This window comes from Rhinopithecus bieti, unplaced genomic scaffold (assembly GCF_001698545.2).
Source record: "Rhinopithecus bieti isolate Rb0 unplaced genomic scaffold, ASM169854v2 scaffold_30732, whole genome shotgun sequence".
NCBI lineage: Eukaryota > Metazoa > Chordata > Mammalia > Primates > Cercopithecidae > Rhinopithecus > Rhinopithecus bieti.
This window is the reverse complement of record NW_016814045.1, coordinates 3,700,939-3,724,854: the sequence shown is the minus strand read 5'-3', so window position 1 is coordinate 3,724,854 and position 23,916 is coordinate 3,700,939. Positions and strand designations below refer to the sequence as shown.

The window sequence follows — 23,916 nt, the reverse complement described above, 5'->3', positions numbered from 1 at the left end:
TACATAAGGGAATTAAGAATTCCTGACATTTCTTTTTTCCCCTTATTTATTTTCCCTGCTTTTTTTTTGAGACAGGGTCTTGCTGTGTTGCCCAGGCTGGAGTGCAGTAGTGTGATCACAGCTCAACTACAGCCTCGGCCTCCTTACTGGGCTCAGAGGATCCTACCACCTCAGCCTCCGGAGTAGCTGGGATGACAGGTATGCACCATCATGCCCAGCTAATTCTTTGTATATTTTTATAGATACGGGATTTTGCCACGTAGCCCAGGCTAGTCTTGAATTCCTGCGCTCAAGCGATCCACCCACCTCAGCCTCCCAAAGTGCTTTTTATTCCCTTTTGATAACATCCTGTTACCTATACAGTAAAAAATTTAAGGATAAATCATTGCAGTTTTATTTAAAAATTTAGACACACTTTAAATCATGTATATAAATACAAAGATGAACATCGGTTCTTTAAACACTGACAAAATCCTGAAACAATATAATGTATATTTTTTAGCCACATTTCCTATTTTACAACATAGTTTACAACTTTCCTATTTTACAATGCAGTTTAAAGCTAAGTTTATAAAAAAAAAAGTACATAGGAAAATATGATTTGAGTGTTCTCAAATATATGGCTCTGAAGGTAGATTACTTAAGTGTTTTTATTATTTAATCCATATACAATGCAGCAAATAGATACATTAATTATAACATTTTCCTTCAGTTAATAGTTTATTCACTGCCACAGAAGCTCCATGAAGGGTCATCACTTAAGAAGCTCTCCAGGTTAGAGTCAAGCAAATTCTGAACACTTGGTCAAAGGAACATGAAAATGCCAGGTCCTGGCACAATGAATAAATAACCCAGAAGGTGATATATGTCAGATAAAGACAATCTTAAGCACCACAGTAACTTTTGAGGCAAGTGATACCATACTCTTACTAAAGCAAAGTCTTTACTGTTGAGGGCACTGGGTCTCTGGAGTAGATTTAGAGGACACATATAGAATAGGGTGTGATTTCTTACAAGTTTCTTTTTCCAATTTGCTTGCAGTTTCTTCTCCTTCTTTAACTTCTGTTTGAAGCTTTGATTCAGCAGCTAACCTACAGGCATTAAAGTATCCACTCTGAATTCAAATGTGGTTATGAAGGATTGAAGAAACAAACCCCCAGTATAATGGGCCTCCAATGAGGCACGGCATTTAAGGAAAAAACATATAGTTGATTCTAATACTGTTGAGAATATTAAGTCACTGGCTCTCTAAAAGAGTCTTTTTATATCAACAGGCTCAATTATTATTATTATTATTATTTTTTTTTTTGAGATAGAGTCTCACTCTGTCGCCAGGCTGGAGTGCAGTGGCATGATCTCGGCTCACTGCAACCTCCACCTCCTGGGTTCAAGCGATTCTCCTGCCTCAGCCTCCCGAGCAGCTGGGACTACAGGTGTGCACTCCCACATACAGCTAATTTTTGTATTTTTAGTAGAGACAGGTCAGGATGTAGACGTCGGTCAGGATGGTCTCGATCTCTTGACCTCGTAATCCACCTGCCTCAGCCTCCCAAAGTGCTGGGATTACAGGCGAGCCACTGCGCTGGGCTGATTATTTTTTAAGTCTAAAGAATATCTTTAAAAAGTCATGGCAAGGCCTAAATTAAAGAATTAAAATATGACAGGGCCCCTATCATGATAAGCACACCTAAGACAAAAACTGAAATGTTACAGCAATATTTTAATGTTAACATGACATACAAAAGGCAAGACAAAAATAACATGGAATCTTGAGCTGCATGAATAGATGTCTATGTTTCTCATTAAAAAATTGAGTTTCAACTAGTAGAATACTAAAGAAAAGATAAATAGTAGAGAGATATTCTTAAAGGCATGTAAAGATTCTTAGCAACAAGAACACTCATTAGTTTTGTAAAGCATACAATAGTAAAGTTTCCAATAAAAGCCATTATTTATTGTACCAAAATTATCTTAGGATTGTGTATCTAAGTCAAACATGCAAAAAACAAAGAGTTGGAAACATCTTAAAGTTAGCAGATGGACTCACACACACACACACAAACGTTTTATGGTATTTTATTTTTTGTTTAACTAACAAGACAAAAAGTTTCCAACGTGCTACTTGAGTCAATTAGCCACATACATTTGCTTAAGTGATTTTTATCAAGCAAAAAAAGGCAGAAAAAGGAATGAAGACAATACAGATAGCAAGGCTGGCACTTATCAATTCTGGAAATTCACCTCCAGAAATATACAGTGGTCAAGGATGTTTATACAATGCATCACATACATATACACAGGCATAATCTGCTGGATTCATTTCAGAACTCTTTGAAACCATGTGTATGTGGCAGATACTCATTTGAAGTTACTTTTTCCTTAAGAATAGTAAGCTTTTATTTTATGTGACTCAGAGGTTATAACATTATATAAAACTCCAAGGAGGGAGTAATAAATTACTATTCCTTATAATAATAGCAGCTAACACTGTTAAAGTGCTTTTATTGTTGAGTATTACATTTAGTAGCACTGAAGACTTGGAGATCAATCAGATAAAACATATAAGGAAGCCCTTTTACATTGGGCTGTGTCTTACTCTCTTTACTCAAATGCACATTAGTAAAATGTCTTATTAATCTGTCTCTACTCTCTAAGACTAATGTAGCCCTAGTAGCACCTTCAAGATCACATTTCATATGAGATAATCCAGGCTAGCTATTGGCACATCTTTTTGAATGTCTAGATATTTGTTTTAAATGCCTCTAACAATTCCATTGCATGCATCCTCCATCTTTCACTTTCTCCAATTTCCTCATTCGCTTCTTCTGCTGTGCACATCCAGAACTCAAGCCTCAGCCACTCCTACTTACCTTTCCCTTCCATTCACTTTCTCTTACCTTCTTAACTTGATTATTTTTAAAGGACAAAGGCCTTGGGACATTAATTCCTTCAGACACACATATCTGACACTATTTCTTTTAGTCAAAAACTCAATTATGCAGAAACTAGAGGCTTTCAAGTTTTGGAAACAATGAAAAGCTTTGATATGTAAAATGTCAAAATAAGTATTAAAGCCCATTTTGAAAGCTAGGATAAGCAACTTCAAAAGACATAAAAAATTCACCTAAGTTTTCCAGAAGGCTGAAATTTCTTAAGACTACTAGAAAGCCCTTTGAGAAAGTAAGTTGATTTTTCTTTCATGGCCATGCTTGAACCAGGAGAAAAATAACAGAACATTTATTCAAACTGATAAAACATTCAGAGATGTGTTAGACTGTGATATTTCCTTTCATGAAACAGAAACATATTAACTTTTTAATGTGATTCCCTTATTCAGGAGTCCTTTCCCTTTGCAATCAGTTTAGTCTTTCTTAAAGTTCTGGAAAAGTTGAAGGTAGGTAGATGAAACTGAGGAATTATACTGCATGCAACAGTAAGAAAGTAGATAAAGAAACAGACAGCACAGTTCATGCAGCGAGAGAGGAGAGATGGCGAGGTCTGCTGGCTGCCTTGAGGAAAAGAGGACACTGACCTGGGAGAGTTAAGGGTGTTTCCACTTCTTTCACTTAAGGCCTCAGCGTCAGCTGGAACTCCTATGAGTTTCACACATTTCTTTTCCTTCTTCAGCTGCATATCCACGGGCAGATTTTTGTGAGGAGAGAGACTGACTATTGGTGTGTGTATAGAAACTGATTTTTCTAATTGCAAGTTGTTATCTTCTAAACTGTTAGGACAGGACTGTATCTCCTCTTTCTGAGGCAGTAATCGATAAACTTCTCCCCCGACAGTACTGTTGTTGACACATGTATCTTTAGAGGTGGTAATATCCACAGGCAGCACCTCACGCCTCTTCTTCAGTACAGGCACTTCAACTGTCTCTGAAAATAAAAACGAGTGGGGACAAGAAAAAAAATCTAAGAAAATAAAGACACAATCAACACAAGAAGCCAGAACTAGTTATATGTATACCTTTTTCCCTTCTCTTAAAATCAAACCATCTCCTCACTGAAATGCATCGTTTGTTTCTACCTTTTATTCTTTATCATGGAATCTATATAAACTCTATATTTTAAAGTTTATTTGGCTATATATTTTTCCTTTTTGACTCTAGGCATGAAGGCTTCAGTGTTCTCTCCTGGTGTTTTGATAAAGGTGATTCATAAGATCTCAGTGTGGAGATGAAGAGGCAGTGGCAGAGTCCAGGTTCGAATCCTAATCCTCGTATTTGACAGCCATGTCTTTTTAACCTCTCTGAGCTTCATTTTATCTGTAAAATGGGGATTAAAAGCACCCACTTCACTTGGTATTGTGTGTTAGAAGGATGAAATGATAAGAATAGGCCAAACTTTCTGAATATTGGTAATATATGCCTGCTAGCTCTACCTACAAAATATAAGCAGAATCGGACTACTTTTATGATGGATACTTCCCTAATCCAATCCTATCCTGTCTCATCAAAGACTACTGCAATGCCTTCTATCCTCATGGCCTAATATCATTCTATCTAAGCAGGTCATACACACAGCCACTGAATTAACTGCTCTGATAGCTTTTCCCTATGCCCATTACCAATGTGTTTCATTTTCAAAATCAAAATGTTAGTGGAGTCTGAGGAACCCTGGTAGCACAAGGGGTTGCTGTTTTTGCCCTACATTGTTGCTTTTAGACCATGATTTCCCCTTTTCTGGCACTGGTCCTTTGAAACCCACATTATCAGGATTCACTACCCTGCCTCTTGTCTATTTGCTGTGTTCAGTTCAACAGATGTTTGAAATTCGTAATGGATAATTCTTAATCAGGGGAGCCTATCAGAATCATGGAAGAAAAACAAAGAGTAAGAGCAAGAGAAGCCTTTTAAAATTGTGTAAAAACCTTCCAATTTTTGGCAACCTCTCCACTATTGTTGAGAATCATAGCAGTTCACTGAGACAATATGAAGAGAGATTGAGGCATGTGCAGAGTGCAGGGACAAAAACTTGTTGAGAATTCTTAACCTAAAACACGTAACACTCTTTCAGGGAAGGGGTATTGTAGAACCATCACATTCTTACACTCCTTCACACTTGGCCTTTTGTTTTTGAATTCATGTACAGTAAACTTTACTCTCTGTAGTATATAAGATGCAGAGACTGTATGGTTAGGCTACTTTCCAGCTCAGTCATTAGACTTGCTAGATGCTTCCTAATATGTTTCACTGTTCTTTCCTTTTTCCCCCTACTTTTGGGGGAGAATGTGGTCTTGCTATATTGCTCAAGCAAATCTCAAATTCCTGGGCACAGTTATCCTCCCGCCTCTGCCTCCCCAAGAGCTGGGATTACAGGCACGAGCCACCACACCTGGCTCACTGTTCTTCTTTAATAAAATAATTCCCAATATTTAGTGAGGAACATGGCCCCTGAGAATCAAGACTGCATTTCTCAGCCTTTCCTGTCGGCAGGTGAGGCTGCATAACTAAATTCTGCTCAACGGGATGGCAGCAGACTAACAAACACAAGAAACCTGAATCCTGATACCATGGAGTGCTTTCCCAGTCCTGGAAGGCCTCCTCCAGACTTCCATCAGAGGCAGAGATAAAGACCCACCTTCTTAAAGTCTCCATTACTTCAGATTTTCTAAAAACAGTCCTACCTCGTATAGCTTCCAAACATCAGCTGTTTCAACATAATTAAACTATGAGGTATGCCATAAAATACTGTAATCTTAAAATGGGAAAGTCTCAAATCTCAAGTTTCTACTATACAGTATGATGAATTTTGATATCCAAAAAGGATACATGTTATATTCATGCACACCCAGTATTCAGTTCTCTCTGAATTTTCCTACACATTTTACACAATAAATTTGCTTTATTAACTATAGGTATATAACTACAAATGAGTTTGTAAATAGGATTTGCATAAAACTACAGTAAAAAAAAAATTTTATATGATTTCTCAGGATTACTCACGATTTAAAAGACAAAAATATATGAGACATATATACCTTCAGGTTCATATTTTAGTTTTAATTCATCTAGTTTAGCTCTCAGTTTCATATTTTCGCTTTCTGAAAGCTGGAGGCATCTTTCATTTGCAAAAAGTTTTCGCTCGATATCCAGAGCCCGTTGGCTCTCAAATAATGCTTTCATTCGCTGTATGGACAATTCACCTTTAGTGCTTTCAACTTCTTTGCTATGATAATCAAAAAAGGAGGACCAACAAGTATTAAAACAGCATATAATAAGTGTAGGGGTATAAACATTTCACTGCATATTTGAACTCTTAGTTAAAAATACATTTTTCTGGGGTTAGTAACAAAGAAACAATAAATTTAAATAATCTTTAACAATAGTAGTGTTAAATTTAAAAAATACTCATGCAATCTTGAAAGGAAACAGACAAGGAGGAAATACTCTTTCAAATGTATTCACGCATAAATATCTGCACAAAGATATTTTGTTACCTTTCTTTTGGAAAATTTCCTTTGGCAATTTCAAAAAAAACTTTGTAGTCACTGACACCACTATTATAAGCAAGTGACAGGTCCATCTTCCCATCTACCAACCCAGATACTTACTTTAAGTTATCTAGCTTCATCTGAAGTAAATCTGTATAATAGGTGTTATCTTCCAGAGCACCAGAGTCGACTGAAGGCTTAGATTCCATACTTTCATATAAATTCTTAAAAAAGCAAAAATTTGTATTACTTAAAATAAATAACAAATAAAGTTCATTTATGTTTATTAGTAACAGCACCATCACTTCCTGAATTTACATCCCTTGGCGTGTACTACGCTAAGAACTACCCATTTAACTTATTTGCCTTCTGAAGTAGGTAAAATAATTACCATTCCTCTCTTACACATAAGGAAACAGGCTCCAAATGCAGAGGAAAGTAAACCAAGAAGAAATGATCTGAACCCAAATCCGACTCCAAGGCCTAGGCTTCTAGCCTTACCTATATGCTCTGGCTTCCTTCCCTCTCCTGGCTTTTAAAATAGAAAAATAAATGCCTGCTGGATTGAATTCTGGCCTTTGTAACAAAACCATAAACTGGAAAAATATGAAAGAAAGATGAGAGCCTTACATTTATATTTGGTGCCCCCCTCTTCTGAGGTTCTTCCCCCCACCCCAGGTAAGAATGTAGTGCAAACTCTTCTGAGATGGATGGAAACTATACATTTCTCTAGTGGGATAAAAAAGGTAAATGTGCTTAAAAACTTGAAACAATTTCAGAGGTTATAAATAAAATTTCTCTGATTTAAGGCCATAATCTTCAAAGTATAGTTCTGAGCCCACTGATGGAACACATAAGGCTGCCAATTTAACCAAATTTGTAGTTCTTTCAACAGTTTTTATAAGACACAGAAATAAAGTTCTGTAAACTTAATTAAGATTTTATGACATACTAATGGCATTTAGAATGCCTAAGAGGTTATTAACATTTACAAAAATTTGTCATTTATAAACTTTAGTTCATTAGGAGGTTAATGAAGATATCGATGTTCCCTAAGTTAATTTATAAAATCTTAAATTGCATGCAATTTTAATAGAAAGCCAACAAGCTTTTTTTGGTGCTAGACAAGATGTTTGTAAATGAAAACTAACATTCAAAATAGACAGGAAAACACTGAAAATAAAAGTATAGTGAGGAAATAGTCCTACGAGATAAACATACTTTAAAACCTTTATAATTAATAAAACAGTGTGGTACTGACACACACAGAAGCAGACCAATGGTGCAGACAGAAAATTTAGAAACAGACTCAAGTATATATGGAAACCTGATGTATGATAAAGGTGTCAACTCAAATCACTGGGCTCAAGATTGATTTTTTAACAAATGACTCTGGGACAAGTGCCTACTTTTTTATAAGAAGATAAAATTAGATTTATACCTCAAATTACACACAAAAATAAACTTCAATGGGGATCAGATATTTAAATGTAAAAAATGAAACCACACATGTATTAGTAGAAAATATGGGTGAATTCTTATACACACACACACACAAATGCTTACACAAATACCATTATCCACTAAAATAAACCAATGTTCCTTGAAGAAATGCTAATCCCAGGGCTGGGACAGGTGAGCTAGGAAAACCTTGTTGTGCCATAGAGTAAGGAAGTATTCAAGTAAGAGCACTTTGACGACCAAATCTGGGACAATTTGAGTATCAGAGTAAATAAAGCAAGCACTGGATTATAACTCATAGGATAAAGAATCCATAAGGCTATACTGATATAAATAAATGAATAAGGGAAAAGATTTTTCTTTCCTGTCCCTTTATTAGAATTCCAACTAATAAATATAGAAGTGATGGAATTACCCATTTAGCAATCATCACAGAATTATATTTCAGGCAAGAATCACCAATGGATGTTTAAGTATAAGGAGAAACAGGCATTTACTTAGTCTCAAAGTATCTCCCACAAGATACTTATTAATATTTTAAACTTAAAATACAAACCCAATTTTAAGGTATTCAAATTAAAATTTGGATGTGTGTTTTTTTAAGTGTTACACATACCTTAAATTTCTCCAGATTTCTAATTTCACCTAAAAGATGTTTTATTTCACCATTCTTCTGTTCCAACATGGCAAGCAACCGTTCCTGCTGCTCAAATTCAGTTTGAGACCCTTTCATCTGTAGCAACGTGGCGATTTGTAACTAGAAAATAAAATTACCCCTCTAATAAAATTAAGTGAGAGAAAGATTCTGATAACTACTTTTTTGATATAATTCATAGTTTATACTACATTACTTTGAACTCATTTTGGAAACAAAACTAATTAGCTATTTCTAATCTAATAATAAACTTTGTTGTGGACATAACATTTGAATACTTATTCTGACTACTTATGAATGGTAACTGAAGTCTGTAACGTAATTATTCGTACTTTTGTGAAACATAAAACTGACCTGCATGGCTGTGGTCTGAAAGCACACCACTGAACTCGTAAGTAAGCCTGGCCAAATGCTGCAGACTGCTTATCATAAGCACTCGCTCTCATTAAGGTTCTGATGGGTTTCTCAAAAAATTTAATTAACTTTAATTAAGTGAGGAAAACTAAGCTACTGACAGCCACAAATGTTAGATTCACAAATGACATGAAAAGCAAAGATAAAAGGCTATCTTGGGATACTGGGGCAATCTTCAATATACCATGTTTTAATATTTTAAGAGTAGCACTCAACTTACCTAATTATACCTACCCGCCCCCCCTAAATCTGGAGTTGTAAAGCTATCAAAGGGAAATTAAGTAGACTCTAAACCTAGCATTTCTTTTTGTTTTTGGAAATTTCTGGAGTTGAAAAGAGTGCCTATTAGTTTAAATATAGTTTTGAGTAAAGCAAGCAGTGATATGAGGTTGCAGATGACTTTTAACATTTTAAAGGATATCCTTTTTGTTCCTGTTTCAGATTGGAGGCTAGGCCCACTTAGCCTAAGATTCAGAATGCTTCTAGTCTCTAAAGATAGTTTGGGACATCATGCAACACTGGCAGATTAAAAGTATTCCTGAAAAATACTCTAAGAAAACTAAAGTAAATATGAGAAAATTTTAAAGAAATACTTCCCAGACAGGAGAGAGTCTCAGGAAATGAGGCAGCACGGTCTGCCTTAGAAATAAAATTCACAGCTGTTGTTCCTTAAACACTCATTTGCCAAGTAGCAGGTAAGTATTGTACTACACTTTAACTGTAGGACAATTCTAAGAGGGGGTTCTATCATCTCCACTTTATAGATGATGTACTGATGCTTTGAAAGTTAAAATACTTGTCCACGGTCACAGAGCTAGAAAGTGACAAAACTATGATTCAAACCCAAATCTATCTAACTCCCAAGTTTAATCATTAACCTTTCCCATTTCTTTGGCAAAGCCCATCATCTGAATAAAAGGAAGGAAGCCTTTCCAGATTCCAATTACTACCTCAGTAGAGCAAGGCACAATGGATGAGGGATCAGTATTCTAAGGACTGTTAAAATACTGAAATCTTTCTAATGTCCACGTTTTTCTGCTACCTCTTATTTGGCTAGCATGACAACCAACAAAATCCGTAAAATTAAAAGGGTCTATGTGCTTGACTTGAGGGGCTACAAGGAAAGGGAACCCTGAATAATCCAAATTTCACTCCACAATAAGCCTCGGTGAAAGAGCAGAGGACTGGTGAGGCAGCGAGTTTCAGCTGAAGTAGGAACCCTAGGGCTATGCTTGGAAAGACATCAGGCCAAGAATAAGAAATAAATACTTTTCTTTCTTCTACTCCATAAAGAAAGATTTAAGTCAAAGCTAGTGAGTAATCATTAAAACAAACAAAAAAATCATTGCTAAATATACTATTACTAAATATTTATTCCAAGATTTTAAAGTATAAATGAATCTTTTGATTAATTTCAAAACCGATTTTTTGAAATCATGCAGTTCTAGAAATAACTATATGTACACTCCCTGTAGGAAAAGATAGTTTCTTTGATGTATTCAGACATGTAATGCTGACATAAAATTTGTTTAATAAACCTTTGATAGTGATAGTTCTATACCTTCATTCTCTGCATCTGTTCCCTGTTAAATACATTTTGCTTCTTTAGTGACTGATACTTGACTTTCATACTGATAAGCTGACGTTCCATTGCTGCCCTTCGATCTTCCACCTACAAAATATTAACATGCTTAATTGTTCTGGTAGTAAAGGAAAATGCCAATTTAGTAGTTAGAATACTTGTAAGTACCTCTGCAAACAAAGAGTTGCCTTTACTACTGGGGTCCAAGGCTTGCTGGAGTGCCTGGTCCAACTGTACCTGAAGATCTTGATTTGCTACACGAGCTTTCTAAATTCAAAAGAAAACAATTTAGGCAATAGATATTAGATTAGCAAAAAAATAAGTTATGATAAATTGGAAGAGATGATGTTACTATAATCATAGTACCTCTAGGGCATTATAGTAAGAAACTGCTTCTTTCTCTCGCTCCTCTTTTTCCTCTTTAAGCCGGTCTACCTGGCGCATTAGGTTAGTAATAAGAAGTTCTAGCTGTTCTTGTCTGTATTGTAGTTCATTCACTTCTTCTTTGAGGGTGGTCTATTTAATAGGAATTGAAAAGGAGGAAATTCTCTTGAATAATCTTTCATTTGGCAGCTGCTCAGTTTATCTCAGTTGTGGTTCACATCCAAAATTAAAACTAAAGAACCAGTCAAAAGTTGTCAGGTACATACTAAAATAACAGAAATTACTATTACTGTTAAATTTTTCACCAAGGAAACAAATGATTTTAGAGACTGCCCTTTTCCTCTATGAATTACAGGCTTTAATTTTAATTAAACTTAGCTTTCAACGAAAAAACTAAGTTCACATGCATTTCAGCTTCCACTGAACCAACATTTTACACTGGGCTCTTATGATAAAAACTGGGATCAGAGTATATGCCTCTAAATTCTTCCAGAGGTTTCATTAATTTAAAAGAAAGGCTGCCTTACATAATCATACAATCTAAAGCTATATTATGATTGAAGTCATCCACCTAAAAAAAACCCACTTTTTAATTAGTTAGATGCAAATTAGGTCAAAAAATGTTTCAGCCTTCAAACTAGCTCTTAAGAATTACTACCAAAACATGTAAAAATATGCCAGGAAAAAAAAAAGAGAAAACCCTGAGAAACACATGCCATAAAAATTACCTTCATACTCTCCATTTCTGTCAGCTCAATTTGAAGAGCCAGCATCTCTGAAGACATGCTTTCCTGCACACGTTCAGACATTACACGTAGTTCCTCTGATTTACAAGAGAGGAGTTCCTTCTGATGATCTACCTGGTGCTTCAGCTGCTTTTCACTAAGCCTAGCTTCATCTAATTCCACTTTCAGTTTTTCTATCTAAAGTCAAATAAAAAAAAAGTCATAAATTGAAAGTTATTTTCTCTCTAAAAAAAAAATCACTGATTGAACTGATTGCACCAAACTTACTAAATGATGACATTATTGCAGTTTCCTATTTGCCCGAGGTTAGGCATCTTTTAACAGATAGTGACACACCTTGTTTAATAAACATAGAAACAATCCATGAGTAATCAGGGTGGGTCTGGATGCCTCAGAAGCAATCTGGAGGCACTGTGATGCTGACCACTTGGCTACTGTGTGAAGAATGAGTGGCATGAAGAGAACAATGGAAGCAAGCAACCTGGTCAGAAGGCTACAGCAGTAGTCTAGGAAAGAGATGATGAAGGTCTGGATTGGAGTGGCAGTAGCATCATAGATGTTTTGTAGGTCAAGTTCTTAGAACTTGAATTAAATGTGAGAAATAAGAGAAGAAAAGGTATTGAAAAAAACTCCAAATTTTGGCACAAGTGATTTGAGAAAATCAGTAAAACAAAATATTTCACAAATTTACTCTTTGCTTCAACCAAAAAAAAAAAAAAAAAAAAAAGCCATCTCTATAATTAGCCTTACCTCAGTTGCTGAATACTCCCTATATTACTCTTTTTTTGTTTAGGTAATGAAAGCTATTGCAAAATAAAAATAACAATCAGAAGGGGGAGAAAAGCACATCATTATCAGTCATTAGGGCCTCAAATCCGACTAGTTTCAGACAAGCTGGATGATATTACCTGTCAGGGTGGTATGCAAGATGATTATATATTACACAAAGGCATATTTAGATAGCCATGTTTGTTTTAGTGTATAGTAGGAAAAAATAACCAAGCTTAAATATGTAATTTCGGCCAAGTGCGGTGGCTCAGGCCTGTAATCCCAGCACTTTGGGAGGCCGAAGGGGGCGGATCATGAGGTCAGGAGTTTGAGACCAGCCTGACCAAAATGGTGAAACCTCGTCTCTACTAAAAATACAAAAATTAGCCGGGCGTGGTGGCGCACACCTGTAATCTCAGCTACTTAGGAGCCTGAGGCAGGAGAATCGCTTGAACCCGGGAGACAGAGGTTGCAGTGAGCCGAGATCAGGCCACTGCACTCCAGCCTGGGCGACAGGGTGAGATTCCGTCTCAAAAAAAAAGAAAAAAAAAATAATTTTATTGATGTTTCTTAAAATCAGTAAACATTTAAAGAGAGTCAATGAGAAATTAAGTAATAGTATAAGTGGCATACAGAAAAAGAAAAATCTTAGAAGCTGCTAGACACAAAGCTGAAAATTGGATAACAGACTTCTGAGAAAGGAGGACAAAAGTCAGGCAAGTTTTGGTAGAGAGATGTCTAGACAAGTCAGAGTATAGACTATACACAAAGCAGATCCATGATAAAAAGTTCTGGATTCCTTAGAAGCAACCTGAAAGCACTGGGTAGCTGGGAAAAGGGAAAACCACTGACCAATCATTTATCTTGCTTTTATGTTTGAAATGGAGCCAGTGTAACATGTTGTTAGACTATGTAGAGTAATTCAGTAACACAGCCTTTGGAATTAGACGGCCTCAGTTCAAATGTAGATGGAGATTTCTAGCTCTTGAATTGTGTCCAATTTACTCAGTCTGTCTAAACACTGGCTCTCTCATCTGGTATACGGAGGTAATAATGGTACCTTCCCACAGAATTATTTTAAGAACTGGATCGCATATATTAGTTTATCTTCAGTAAACAAACTACAAAGTGTCATCTGTAATGCATATTAACTAGTAAGAAACTACTGGTCTGTTTTACAGAATTACGAAGAGTACCACTGACTGCAGGGAAGGCTAGGAGACCAGGCTTTCTGCAAGGGGACTGCTGTACTCACTATCAGCAAGAAGGCCATGCTAGTCACTGAACTAAACCTTCACAAATATCCAGCAACCAAAATTAAATAATTGTATTTAATTAGTAGGATATAATTTATACAAGTCCCTTAGACAAACTCTTGTATCTCAGTGCTCCCACCCCCAATATTAAGATAATGAAGACTTAGATCTTGGCTATTTTGCAAAGCTGACACTTAAGAAAATCTTTATCATCTAAAGTTTACAGATGGCTGCATAAATATGGAATATTTTGCACTGAAATACACAGATATCCCAACCTTCGTTTTTAGTTCATTCACTTCCTGTCCATGGCTTCTACTTAGTTGTTCTTCCAATTTCTCCAGGTGCATTTTTTGTTGTTGCTTAATAGCTTCACATTCACAGCTCAAACTTTCTAACATTCGACTCTTGAGTTCAACTTCTCTTTGAAGGGTATATTTTTCTTGTTCATAACTCTGAAAACAGATTCAATTACAATTCAATTACATAAAAATAGCCTAAAGCCATTACATATAATCAGTTTTCAACTTCAATTGTTTCATTCTTATTTCAAGCATTTGCTGCTTTCCAAATAACGAAGACATGTTAAACCTGGAATAACCCTGTAGTTAATCAGTCTTACTAAACCCCTGAGGTGTATTTCCAGACTATGTTAAACCCATGCAAGGGATAGCTTACTGCTTCTATGCCCTGTCGAGGAAGTAAAATGTGCTCCACGGTATGTCAACACGTCAAGTAATCTCTGCTAACAACAAAAAAACATTTAACAGCACTTCAGCTTTCCTCATGAGAATTATTAGTTTGATAATGAGATGCTCTGCTTATAGCTCTGAACACAATGTAGTAGTAGTAAAACAGTTGAAAAAAAAATACTCAATTAGCCTTTACTTTCAGAATGTAGTCATCTGAGAAATGTTCACAAAATATCAGAATAAATGCAGTGCTGAGACAAAAGCAGTAATTAAAAGGGCTTTTGCTTACTCACAGGGAAGTTTAGACATTAAAAACATTACGAGCATGAACTCCTTCAACAAGCTTTAAAAAATAATAAAATACTCCCCTCCAAAACCTTTTTATTTTAAAGGAAGGCAAAGAGTATTAACTGTTAAACACTGAAATTTGACAAGTTATGACTCAAAATGATTAAGTATAACAGTCTTATTTTCTACTACTAGTGATATTTGTAATCTTTACCTTGCCTTTAAGACTTGGCACTGAGTTCTTGGTTTACAACAGAACTATGTAGAAACACAAAGGTTGCCATCACTAGTTATTTTTACCTGTTACAGATATTTTTTCCCTGCCATATTCACAATGTTGAGATTCAAGTTTAAATATGTTACTGAGCATTTGCTAAATTACCCAGATTTATTTATTCATTCTTTTAAGAAATAATTGTGTGGCAGGCATTGAGGATACAGTAGTGAACAAGGTATACAAAATTCCCTCTCTCATGGAGTTTATAATCTAGAGATAATTAGCAATGCAGATAATTAAGAGTGAATGAGGGCTGGGCACAGTGACTCATGCCTGTAATCCCAGCACTTCGGCAGGCCGAGGTGGGCAGATTACTTCAAGCCAGGAGTTCAAGATCAGCCTGGCCAACATGGTGAAACTCTGTCTCTACTAAAAATACAAAAATTAGCCGGGTGTGGTGGCACACACCTGTAATCCCAGCTACTTGGGAGGCTGAGGCAGGAGAATCTCTTGAACCCAGGAGGGGGAGGATGCAGTGAGCCAAGACTGCGCCACTGCATTCTAGCCTAGGCGACAGAGCAAGACTCTGTCTCAAAAAAGAAAAAAAAAAAAAGAGTGAATCAGGGTAACTTTACATTACATAATAAGGGTTGGCCTCTCTGCTGAGGTGACATTTAACTGAACGCTAAAGTTTGAGGACTCAACCCAAGAGCACTGACGGGTACAACAACTCAACTTTATGCCATAGCTGGCATAAAGCCCATAAGGGAGGACTAGTATAGTCAAAAATAAAGCAAAGCAGTTTGAGATGATGTCAGAAGGTTGGCAGGGGTCAAGTCACATAGGGATCTACAAACCCAAGGAAAGAGCTCAGATTTTGTTGTAAATACAATCAGAAGCTGTTGTATGGTTTTTAGCAGGGCTGTGGCATGACCTTTGGTGTATTTTCCATGACCACTTGGACACTGAGTGAAGAACGAATGGCAACAATGGAAGCAGGCAACCTGGCCAGAAGGCTACAGTACTTGTCTAGGAGCAATGATGGTGATCTGGACTATAATGCCAGTAGCAAAGATACATACTTTGTAGTCCAGTTCTTAGAACTTATTAATGAATGAAATGTGAGAAATAAAGGGAAGATATTGACTAAAAGTTCTAGATTTTGGGTATATAAAGAAACCAAAACTATAAATAAATCTTTATATACCAAAGATTTTTGGTGTTCAAGAAACTGAATGCTATTACATTTACTAAATAAGCTAAAGAAAATCATAAAAGAATATTTGGGTAACGGACAGGGAATCTACTCTTCTGCGTTAAGTGTGAGAAGTCTGTTAGTGGGCAGTTGGACACACAAACCTAGACTTCAGAGGAGAACTAAGGGCTTGGTGTAGTGTCATAGGGCACTTAGATGTTTAGAGGTCTGAGCGACAAGCAGGGTCATGTAGGAAGTGTGCAGACAAAGCAAAATCGGGTAGCAAATGTGGCAAAGAGAGTAATGATAACTTTAATGATAACTTGATCTTTCAAACTCTGAATATACTAGGTTGGAAAGAATAATAGGAATTCATTTAGTTCATTCTTTTTTAACAGAGATGGGGCAGGGTGGGAACTAGATCTAAAATCTTCAGAAAAGAATAAATTACTACTACTATTAATTGCTAAACAGGACAAATCTTCAATAGCTAAGCACACTCTTGCAGACAGAGGAGTCCAGAGTCCTACCTCAGTCATGGTCATCATTTCATTACGACATTTATCCAATTGATTCTGTAATTCATTTTGACTCTCCACAAGTTGTAAACCATACTGTGCAGCTTTTAGTCGCTCTTCTTCAGCCTCTTTGAGCTTGCATCGAAGATTTATGACTATATCTGCCTCCATGTTCTTTTCCTTTTTTTACCCACCTGTAAATAGAGGAAATAAAACTACTTAAGCTTATACAAAAAACTCCATGCAATAATATCAATCATAGAATAAATATATCTACTCAATTCTACTGCCGTATAAAACATTACAATTTTCTTTCTGATTAGTAAGTAGTCAAATTTGCATTCTTGTTCCAACAGCAAGAGCTATTCTAACTATTCTGTTACTGATTTGGGATCAAAAATTAAAGAGTGGAATAGAATATATTTAATTTGGCTTCTAAGCAGTTCACCATCAGAAAACTGTTCAGTTGTTGTATGCTAAAGTTCCTTAAATGTTAAGGTAAAGTTGGTCTCAAAATTGGACCACTATCCATATAATCCAAATTAAGGGAATAACAAAAAAATTAATCAAGAAACCTCATAGTAGCAGGTAGGGTGGCTCATGCTTGTAATCCCAGCAGCTGGGGAGGATTGCTTGAGGCCAGGAATTTGAGACCAGCCTGAGCAACATAGTAAGACTCCATCTCAACCAATCAATCAATCAATCAATCAATAGAAATAAGGTGGGGATGGTGCATGCCCCTGTGGTCCCAGCTACTTGGGAGGCTAAGGAGGGAAAACCGATGGAGTTACAGGCTTCAGTGAGTTATGATCATGCCAAGGACAGAGCAAGACACAGTCTTGAAAAATAATAATAACAATAATACCGCCAGAAAAGGAAGGTCTGGGTACTATAAATAAATAAAATATAAAAAGGCAGCTGTGAATAAGGCTCATAAGGTAAAGTAAGGAATTATCATGTCTGTAATTTTTCACAACAGTGTTAACTTCCTGTATATATTAAATCTGCTTTCTTGGAAAGAGATTCACTAGTATTTTCTAGTTATTCATAAAAGTGTGCAAAATAGAAACCATATCGACAAGAATTAAAGGATGTTGCTTTCATTCCAGATTTATGAACACTTAAACATTATATATGGAAACATTCCAGTTTAATCAACCTTACTAATTATCCTTTACTATTTGGTCCCAGCCTCTTAAGCAAGACTCAAACTCACCTTTGCCTTCAAAGGGCACCAGGCCATTACAAATGTTCCCTCATATCTCAAGTCAATTTAGTCATTCACTGAACAAGTATTTCCTGAATGCCTTATATACTAGGTTCCACTCTGGGCAGTTCAGATTCATTAGGGAACAAAATGGACCAAAAATAAGCTCCTCCTTCATGCAACTTACATTTCAGGAGGGGAAGATAAACAATAAGTCATAGAATATTAATAAATTAGAAAGGAGAGATGAGAAAAAAATAGAATAAGAATCTGGGAAGAAAAGACAGGTGATGTAACTAGGAGGCGGAAGATGAGCGAATCGGCCATGCAGCTATTTAGGAGAAGAATGTTCCAGCAAGAGGGGAAATCTCTAAGGCAGGAAGAAGTCCAGGGAGTGAAATCTAAATTTGGGTAAGAGATAGTAGGGAGTGGGTAAATCGGGCCATCATAAGGACTTTGGCTCCTACTCTGGGTGACACGGGAAGTCATTCCAAAGTCTGGAGTAGAGGATCTGATATAATTTAAAAGGATCATTCTGGCTGCTATGTTGACTAGTTAGAAGGGGAACAAGGCTGGAAGCAGAGACCATGTGAAATGGCTCAGACTAGGGTGGTAGCATAGGAGGCTGTTAAGAAATGGCCAGATTGTGAAAGTTTTGAAGGTAGGGCCAATAAGATTTTCTGAAAGATATAATGTGGAATGTGTGAAAAAGGGAAAAGCAAAAAATGCCTCCAAGCCTTCTGGCCTGAGCACCTTGTAAAATGGAACTGCCATCAGCTGAAGCACTGATGTAAATCATGTTTTAGAAAGAAAATCAGGAATTCAAGTTTCGAACATGAACCACATCAAGTAGGCAACTGGATATATGATAAGAGGAATCTTGGCTGGAGATGTAAATTTGAGAGTTATCAGTCTGTAGAGGATAAAAATATTTAAAGAGAAATGGACCAAGGATTGAACCCTGTTATGAGGTAGGGAAGAAGACAGCGGAGAATCAGGAGTGACCAGTGAGGTAGAAGGAAAACCAGGAGTATGTGTTGTCCTAGAAGGCAATAAACAGTGTATTAAGGAGGTGGGAGTAATCAATCATGTCAGATACTGCTGCTAAGGCAATTAAGGTGAGAACAGAGAACTGGCCATTGAATTTGAATTCCTGGAGGTCTCTGGTGACAAGAACAGTTTTGATACACAGGTGGGGGTGAAAGCCTAACTAGAATGTCTTTGAGAGAAAATGGTAGGAGATAAATAAAGATAGCAAGCACAGGTTTGCTGTAAAGGACAACAGATAAATGGAGCAGCAGTTGGAGAGGAAGTAGGGACAAGTTTTTTGTTTATTTTTAAGGTGGAAAAAAATAACAGTGTTTGTAGGCCATGGGATAAATCCAAGAGAGAAGAAAAACTGATGATCTAGAAGGCACTGGAGAATTGCTAGTGATGTCCCTGAATAAACAGAATGTGGTTTAATGTAGAGAGACTGGTCTTAATAGAAGCACGGATAATTCATTTAAAGAAAGCAAAGTATATGAGTTCAGATGCTGATATGCAGGTATAGTGGTGGAAGTGTGTGTAAGTAACCTTTTAACTGCTTCAATTTATCAGTGAATTAGGAAGCAAGGTCTTTAACTGAGAATGAAGACAAGGGAAGAGATACAGGATTTTAAGAGAGAAAAAAAGGTGTTCTAGGTAATCCCAGTTTGGCAGTCACTGCTCTAAAATGCAAGACCTTTTCAAAACCTGTACATAATAGGGCCAGTCAACTAAATGTTGTACTGTTTACAATAACTTACATTCGTTGAGGATTTACCACTTGCCATGCTAAGTGCTTCAAATATATTATCTTATCTAATTCTCTTAATAAGCCTGAGTTAAGTAAATACTGTCATCTCAACCACCAAAATAAAAATAGGGTTAACCTCAAGACATTCCAGCCAGGCATTATCTAGAGAAGCCAAAAAAAATTTGCTCTCATTTATTCAAAAGATTTGCTGGAATTCTTACTGTGTCAGACATTGTGCTAGTGCTAACAACACAACGGTAACCCAAAACAATATTCCTGTCTTCTTGAATCCTGCAGTCTATTAGCAAAAGACATTAAATCAAGTAATTGAACTATCAAGTTACAAGTACGATAAGCGCAAGAGAGAGAGATGTATGCTACCTGGGCGTGTAACAAGGGGGAGCTGTCCTAATCTGGGGGGCAGTGTGTAGAAGGGAACATGGACAAAATAAAAAATTTCCTGAGGAGGTAACTTTTCAGCAGAGATCTAATGGATGAGAAAGAGTTAACCTATCAATCTACAAAGAGAGAGAGCCGTGGTTGATTAAAAGCTACAGCTAATGTGTGGCAGACATTGTGCTTGGTGCTTTATATACATTCTTATTCTATCTTCTCAACAAATTCAAGAGGTTGAAGGTATTTCCCTCATTTTATAAATGCAAGCTGAGGCATAGAAAGTTTAGGTAATTTGCTTAGGGTTACCCGCAAGTTAAGAGGCGAACTGAGATGGGAACTAGAATCTACCTACAAACCCCGATGCTGCAACCATTTTTCTGTCCTGCTTCTCAAAAATACAGCACACACTAAGTATTTAGGAGATAGGAAACTCTAGGAATCAAACTGCCTGAGTTCCAACCCCGCCTCCACTACTCACTGGCTGCATGAACTTTGACAAGTTATTTAATGTCTTGTTTAATCATCTATAAAAACAAGCAAAATAAGTATTTAGGAGATAGGAAACTCTAGGAATCAAACTGCCTGAGTTCCAACCCCGCCTCCACTACTCACTGGCTGCATGAACTTTGACAAGTTATTTAATGTCTTGTTTAATCATCTATAAAAACAAGCAAAATAACACCCACCTAATAGGTTATTGAAAGGATTAAATGAGATAACGAAGGAAAAGAAATTAGGGTAGAATCTGACACACGGCTGGGGCAGAAATATAATGTGAGCCATGTACGTGATTTTAAACGTTCTAGGAGCCATCAAGTTTTAACAAGTAAACACAAATGAAAATTTACATATTTAACTAAATACACTCAAAACATTATTTCAACATGTAATCATTATAAAAATTACTAATGAGATATTACTCTTTGTGCGCTATCTCTGAAATCCAGTGTGTATCTCCCATCTGCACATTTCTCAGTTCGGACTAGAGGCTACCGTACCGCACAGCGCAGATCCAGTGGCGGTTATCGTTTTGAGGACCCGGCAACCGACCCGGCCTCCCATATTTGAGCAGAATCCTTGAGGGCGGGAATCCTTGAGGGCGGCGAGGCGGTCCAACGGAAGATTAGACCGGCTCGGAACCCAGTGTGTAGGACCCCAGGGTTCCGGGGAAGGAGGTGTTTCAGCTAAAGGCCTCGGCCAAGACCCCGGGCCCCTAGCTTTCTTCAGGGCTTAGTAGACTCTCCCCACTACCGCTCTCCACACCCACCATCCACCAGGCCCCTTGTCCCTACCTCTCACGCCTGTCCCCTGCTGCCGCAGCCAGCGGCTCCTAATGGGAGCTCAGGGCGTCCACATTCATTCAGGACGCTAACTCTAGAGTCGCCAGCCCATTCACTCAGCTAGTTCTCGGGTAAGCGCCAGGGCTTTTTGAATGCAGTTCCCGCGAGAAGTCCCACGTCTCACGAGATGTCCGCCCAAGCCGCGCGTAAAGGAAAAACTATGAGAAACGCCCAACGCAGCGTCCCGCCCCCTCCTACAGCTACTGGCGCGCCGTGGGCTTGGCGCAGGCGCAGACGTGGCTCCTTCACTTACAAGTTGTACCTTGGGCTGGTTTCATGTATGTCTTCTAAGTATACGCTTTTAATTTCCGTGTTTTGCTGTTTTGTTTGTTGTTGTTGTTTTTTGTTTTTTGTTTTGTTTTGTTTTAGCGACAGAACAGTGTCGCTGGGCTGGACGGTGGAGAATCACCTTTGGCACCATCGTGCGATCTCATGCACCCTACCAGTGGTAATACTGGCGTTAACCTTTGAGTTCCCACCATGTGCTAAAGTTTACAGATTATCTCAGTTAAGCCCGCAGCCTTATGAAGTAGATATTACTCCTCATTTTCTACAGAGAAAACAAAGGCCGAAGAGAAAAGTGCCTTGTCCGAGTGGTAGAACTAGAATTGAATGCAGTCCAAGCTGTTTGCATGTGTTTTTAATAATAATGTTTTGTAAACTTGATGCCTATTATTCAAAAATTGAAGCAATCAGAAATAATAATAGCTAACATTTAGTGAGCACTGATGAGTCCTAGCAACTGTTATATGAATCATGTCGTTCTTTCGAGCCCATCTTTTCTTGCCTGTTTGAGGACTTGGCTCTAACTGCTCTTTTCGGCATCTTCAGTTTTTTCTTCTCTATTGGATCTTCCCTATCAGCTCATAAACTTGCTGCAATGATTGCCATAAAATCATTTCATGATTTCATTTTTAAAAATAATCCTCCTTGACCCCAATCAGCAACCACCCGATTTGTTTTCTTCTCTTTATAACACAATTTCTGGGGGGAAAAAATCTTTACATCCATTATCTCCATTTTCTTATCTTTTGTTCTTTTGTTTGTTTTTCCCACTTTAACCAGGATTTGGTCCCAACCAATACTGTGAAGTAGCTCTTGTTAGGTTTACCAATGATTCCTACCTTGCAAAATTCGGTAGTCAATCTTTAGTCCTCACTTCCGGTGAAATTTGACAGAGTTGCTTGGTCTCGTTGATTTGAGTCTTTATGTATTGGGATGCCACACTCTCCTTGCCCTCCTCTTCTCAGTTTCCTTTGCAGACTACAATTTCTGCCTGAGCTAAGCCAGACTCAAAGGGTTGATCTGAGCTTTAAGATTGGCAACAAATTGCTCAGAGTGTAGTTTCACAGATGGATCTGGGGCTCCAATGAACCAGATGCTCATTCATTTGTAATCACGCCTATGTTCTTGGATAAATGAAACAAATAAAACAAATACCATTTTCCCTATCGTTTAACAAAGATTCCTTAACTCGGGAGTCAGGAAAAGATTGTTCTAGCTTAGGCCGGTCATGACTGGCTGCAATTGGGTAATCTAAAATCGATCTGAACTTATTTTTTCTCCTTTGTTACAAGAGAAGGTATACCCCATATTATTAATGTTTCTTCCTATCCTATTTTAAAAATATATATTTTAAACTATTAATTGAGTGACCGCAATGTGTTAGGTATAGTGGAGGAATTCAGAGATGTGGCAAACTCAACTATTGCCTAGAAGATGCTCGCAATATAGTAGGAGATTTTAAAAAACAAATAGAACTTCCAGGGCTGTAAATGCTATACAAGTGGTATGTGCCCCACACTAAAGGAGTTGTGTGAAGGCAGAGGTATATTTTGTCTGAATGTTCCTTTAAAACTTCCCAGTGCATGTGACACCTCAAGCAGGGCCTTGAAGGATGGCAGAGCTAAGGAGGGGTGCATTCTAGGAGAGGGGACAGCATTAGCAAAGTCACAGAGGCTACCCATGTCATAATTAAGGTCATTCTTTAGGGATGGCCTGAATACAGGGCTGCCAATACCACCACTGGATGCTAGATGTCACAAGTGAAATGAATTCTAGATGGGTTCTACTTTTAAGATAACTTACATGGAACTTCTGATTCACAGTACCAGATGTAGATGTCTGTACTCAGGCAAAGTCTGCATACTATGGCCTAAATACCAAAGGTCAGGAAAAAGCAAAAAACAGCAACCTTGTATCTGTTATTTTCCATTGACAAAAGGAGAGATGGGACTTGGCCTCTTCACACGGTAGTGAATTCACCAAGCATAGGATGGGAGTTTCGATTCTGGGAAACAACACCCCCCTTCCAATTCTGTGCCCCTCAATTACAATTCCTAATATTATAGCTGTCCAGAACTGGGATAGACTCCTGTAGTGAACTTGTCATCATTTCTTCCTCGTGACTGTTCCAGAAGAAACAAGAAGATTAGACTGTTACATGGTATTGAAATCTACATATATTTTGACAGGAACTTACTGAATGATCATTTGTTTTGGGCACTACAGATGAATAGTCTCTGTATTAAATGAACTTAGAGTTTAGTGGAAGACACATTTACCAAACAATAAACAGTAAATCC

The 23,916-nt window shown here is 37.3% G+C and overlaps 1 protein-coding gene across 6 annotated transcripts; it reads right to left on the bottom strand.

The window, feature by feature from the left end:
- Positions 1–370: 370 nt before the first annotated feature.
- On the bottom strand, positions 371–21,532 carry SPDL1 (spindle apparatus coiled-coil protein 1). 6 transcript variants are annotated; one of them, XM_017849445.1, is made up of 12 exons: positions 21,284–21,532; positions 16,624–16,805; positions 13,980–14,156; positions 11,660–11,854; positions 10,914–11,063; positions 10,716–10,814; positions 10,527–10,637; positions 8,513–8,653; positions 6,556–6,659; positions 5,983–6,170; positions 3,533–3,878; positions 371–1,091 (listed from the first exon to the last, which is right to left on the bottom strand). In XM_017849445.1, exons 2-12 carry the CDS (start codon positions 16,780–16,782, stop codon positions 944–946), a joined length of 1,818 nt encoding a protein of 605 aa, XP_017704934.1. In that variant the 5' UTR covers positions 16,783–16,805; positions 21,284–21,532; the 3' UTR covers positions 371–943. The 6 variants fall into 6 exon arrangements, with proteins under 6 accessions (XP_017704934.1, XP_017704935.1, XP_017704930.1 ...); XM_017849446.1 differs by lacking the exon at positions 21,284–21,532 and adding an exon at positions 20,990–21,136; XM_017849441.1 differs by having other exon boundaries at positions 371–3,878.
- Between the last annotated feature and the right edge of the window lie 2,384 nt (positions 21,533–23,916).

What these genes read in the sequence shown, in the direction of transcription:
- SPDL1 (XM_017849441.1), bottom strand. Translation starts at nt 16,782, where the DNA reads ATGGAGGCAGATATAGTCATAAATCTTCGATGCAAGCTCAAAGAGGCT. An exon ending in AAATGATGACCATGACTGAG is followed by an intron (nt 14,157 to 16,623) that starts GTAGGACTCTGG and finishes ATCTGTTTTCAG; the next exon opens with AGTTATGAACAAGAAAAATA. An exon ending in GAAATCTGGAGAAATTTAAG is followed by an intron (nt 6,660 to 8,512) that starts GTATGTGTAACA and finishes TGCTTTTTTAAG; the next exon opens with AATTTATATGAAAGTATGGA.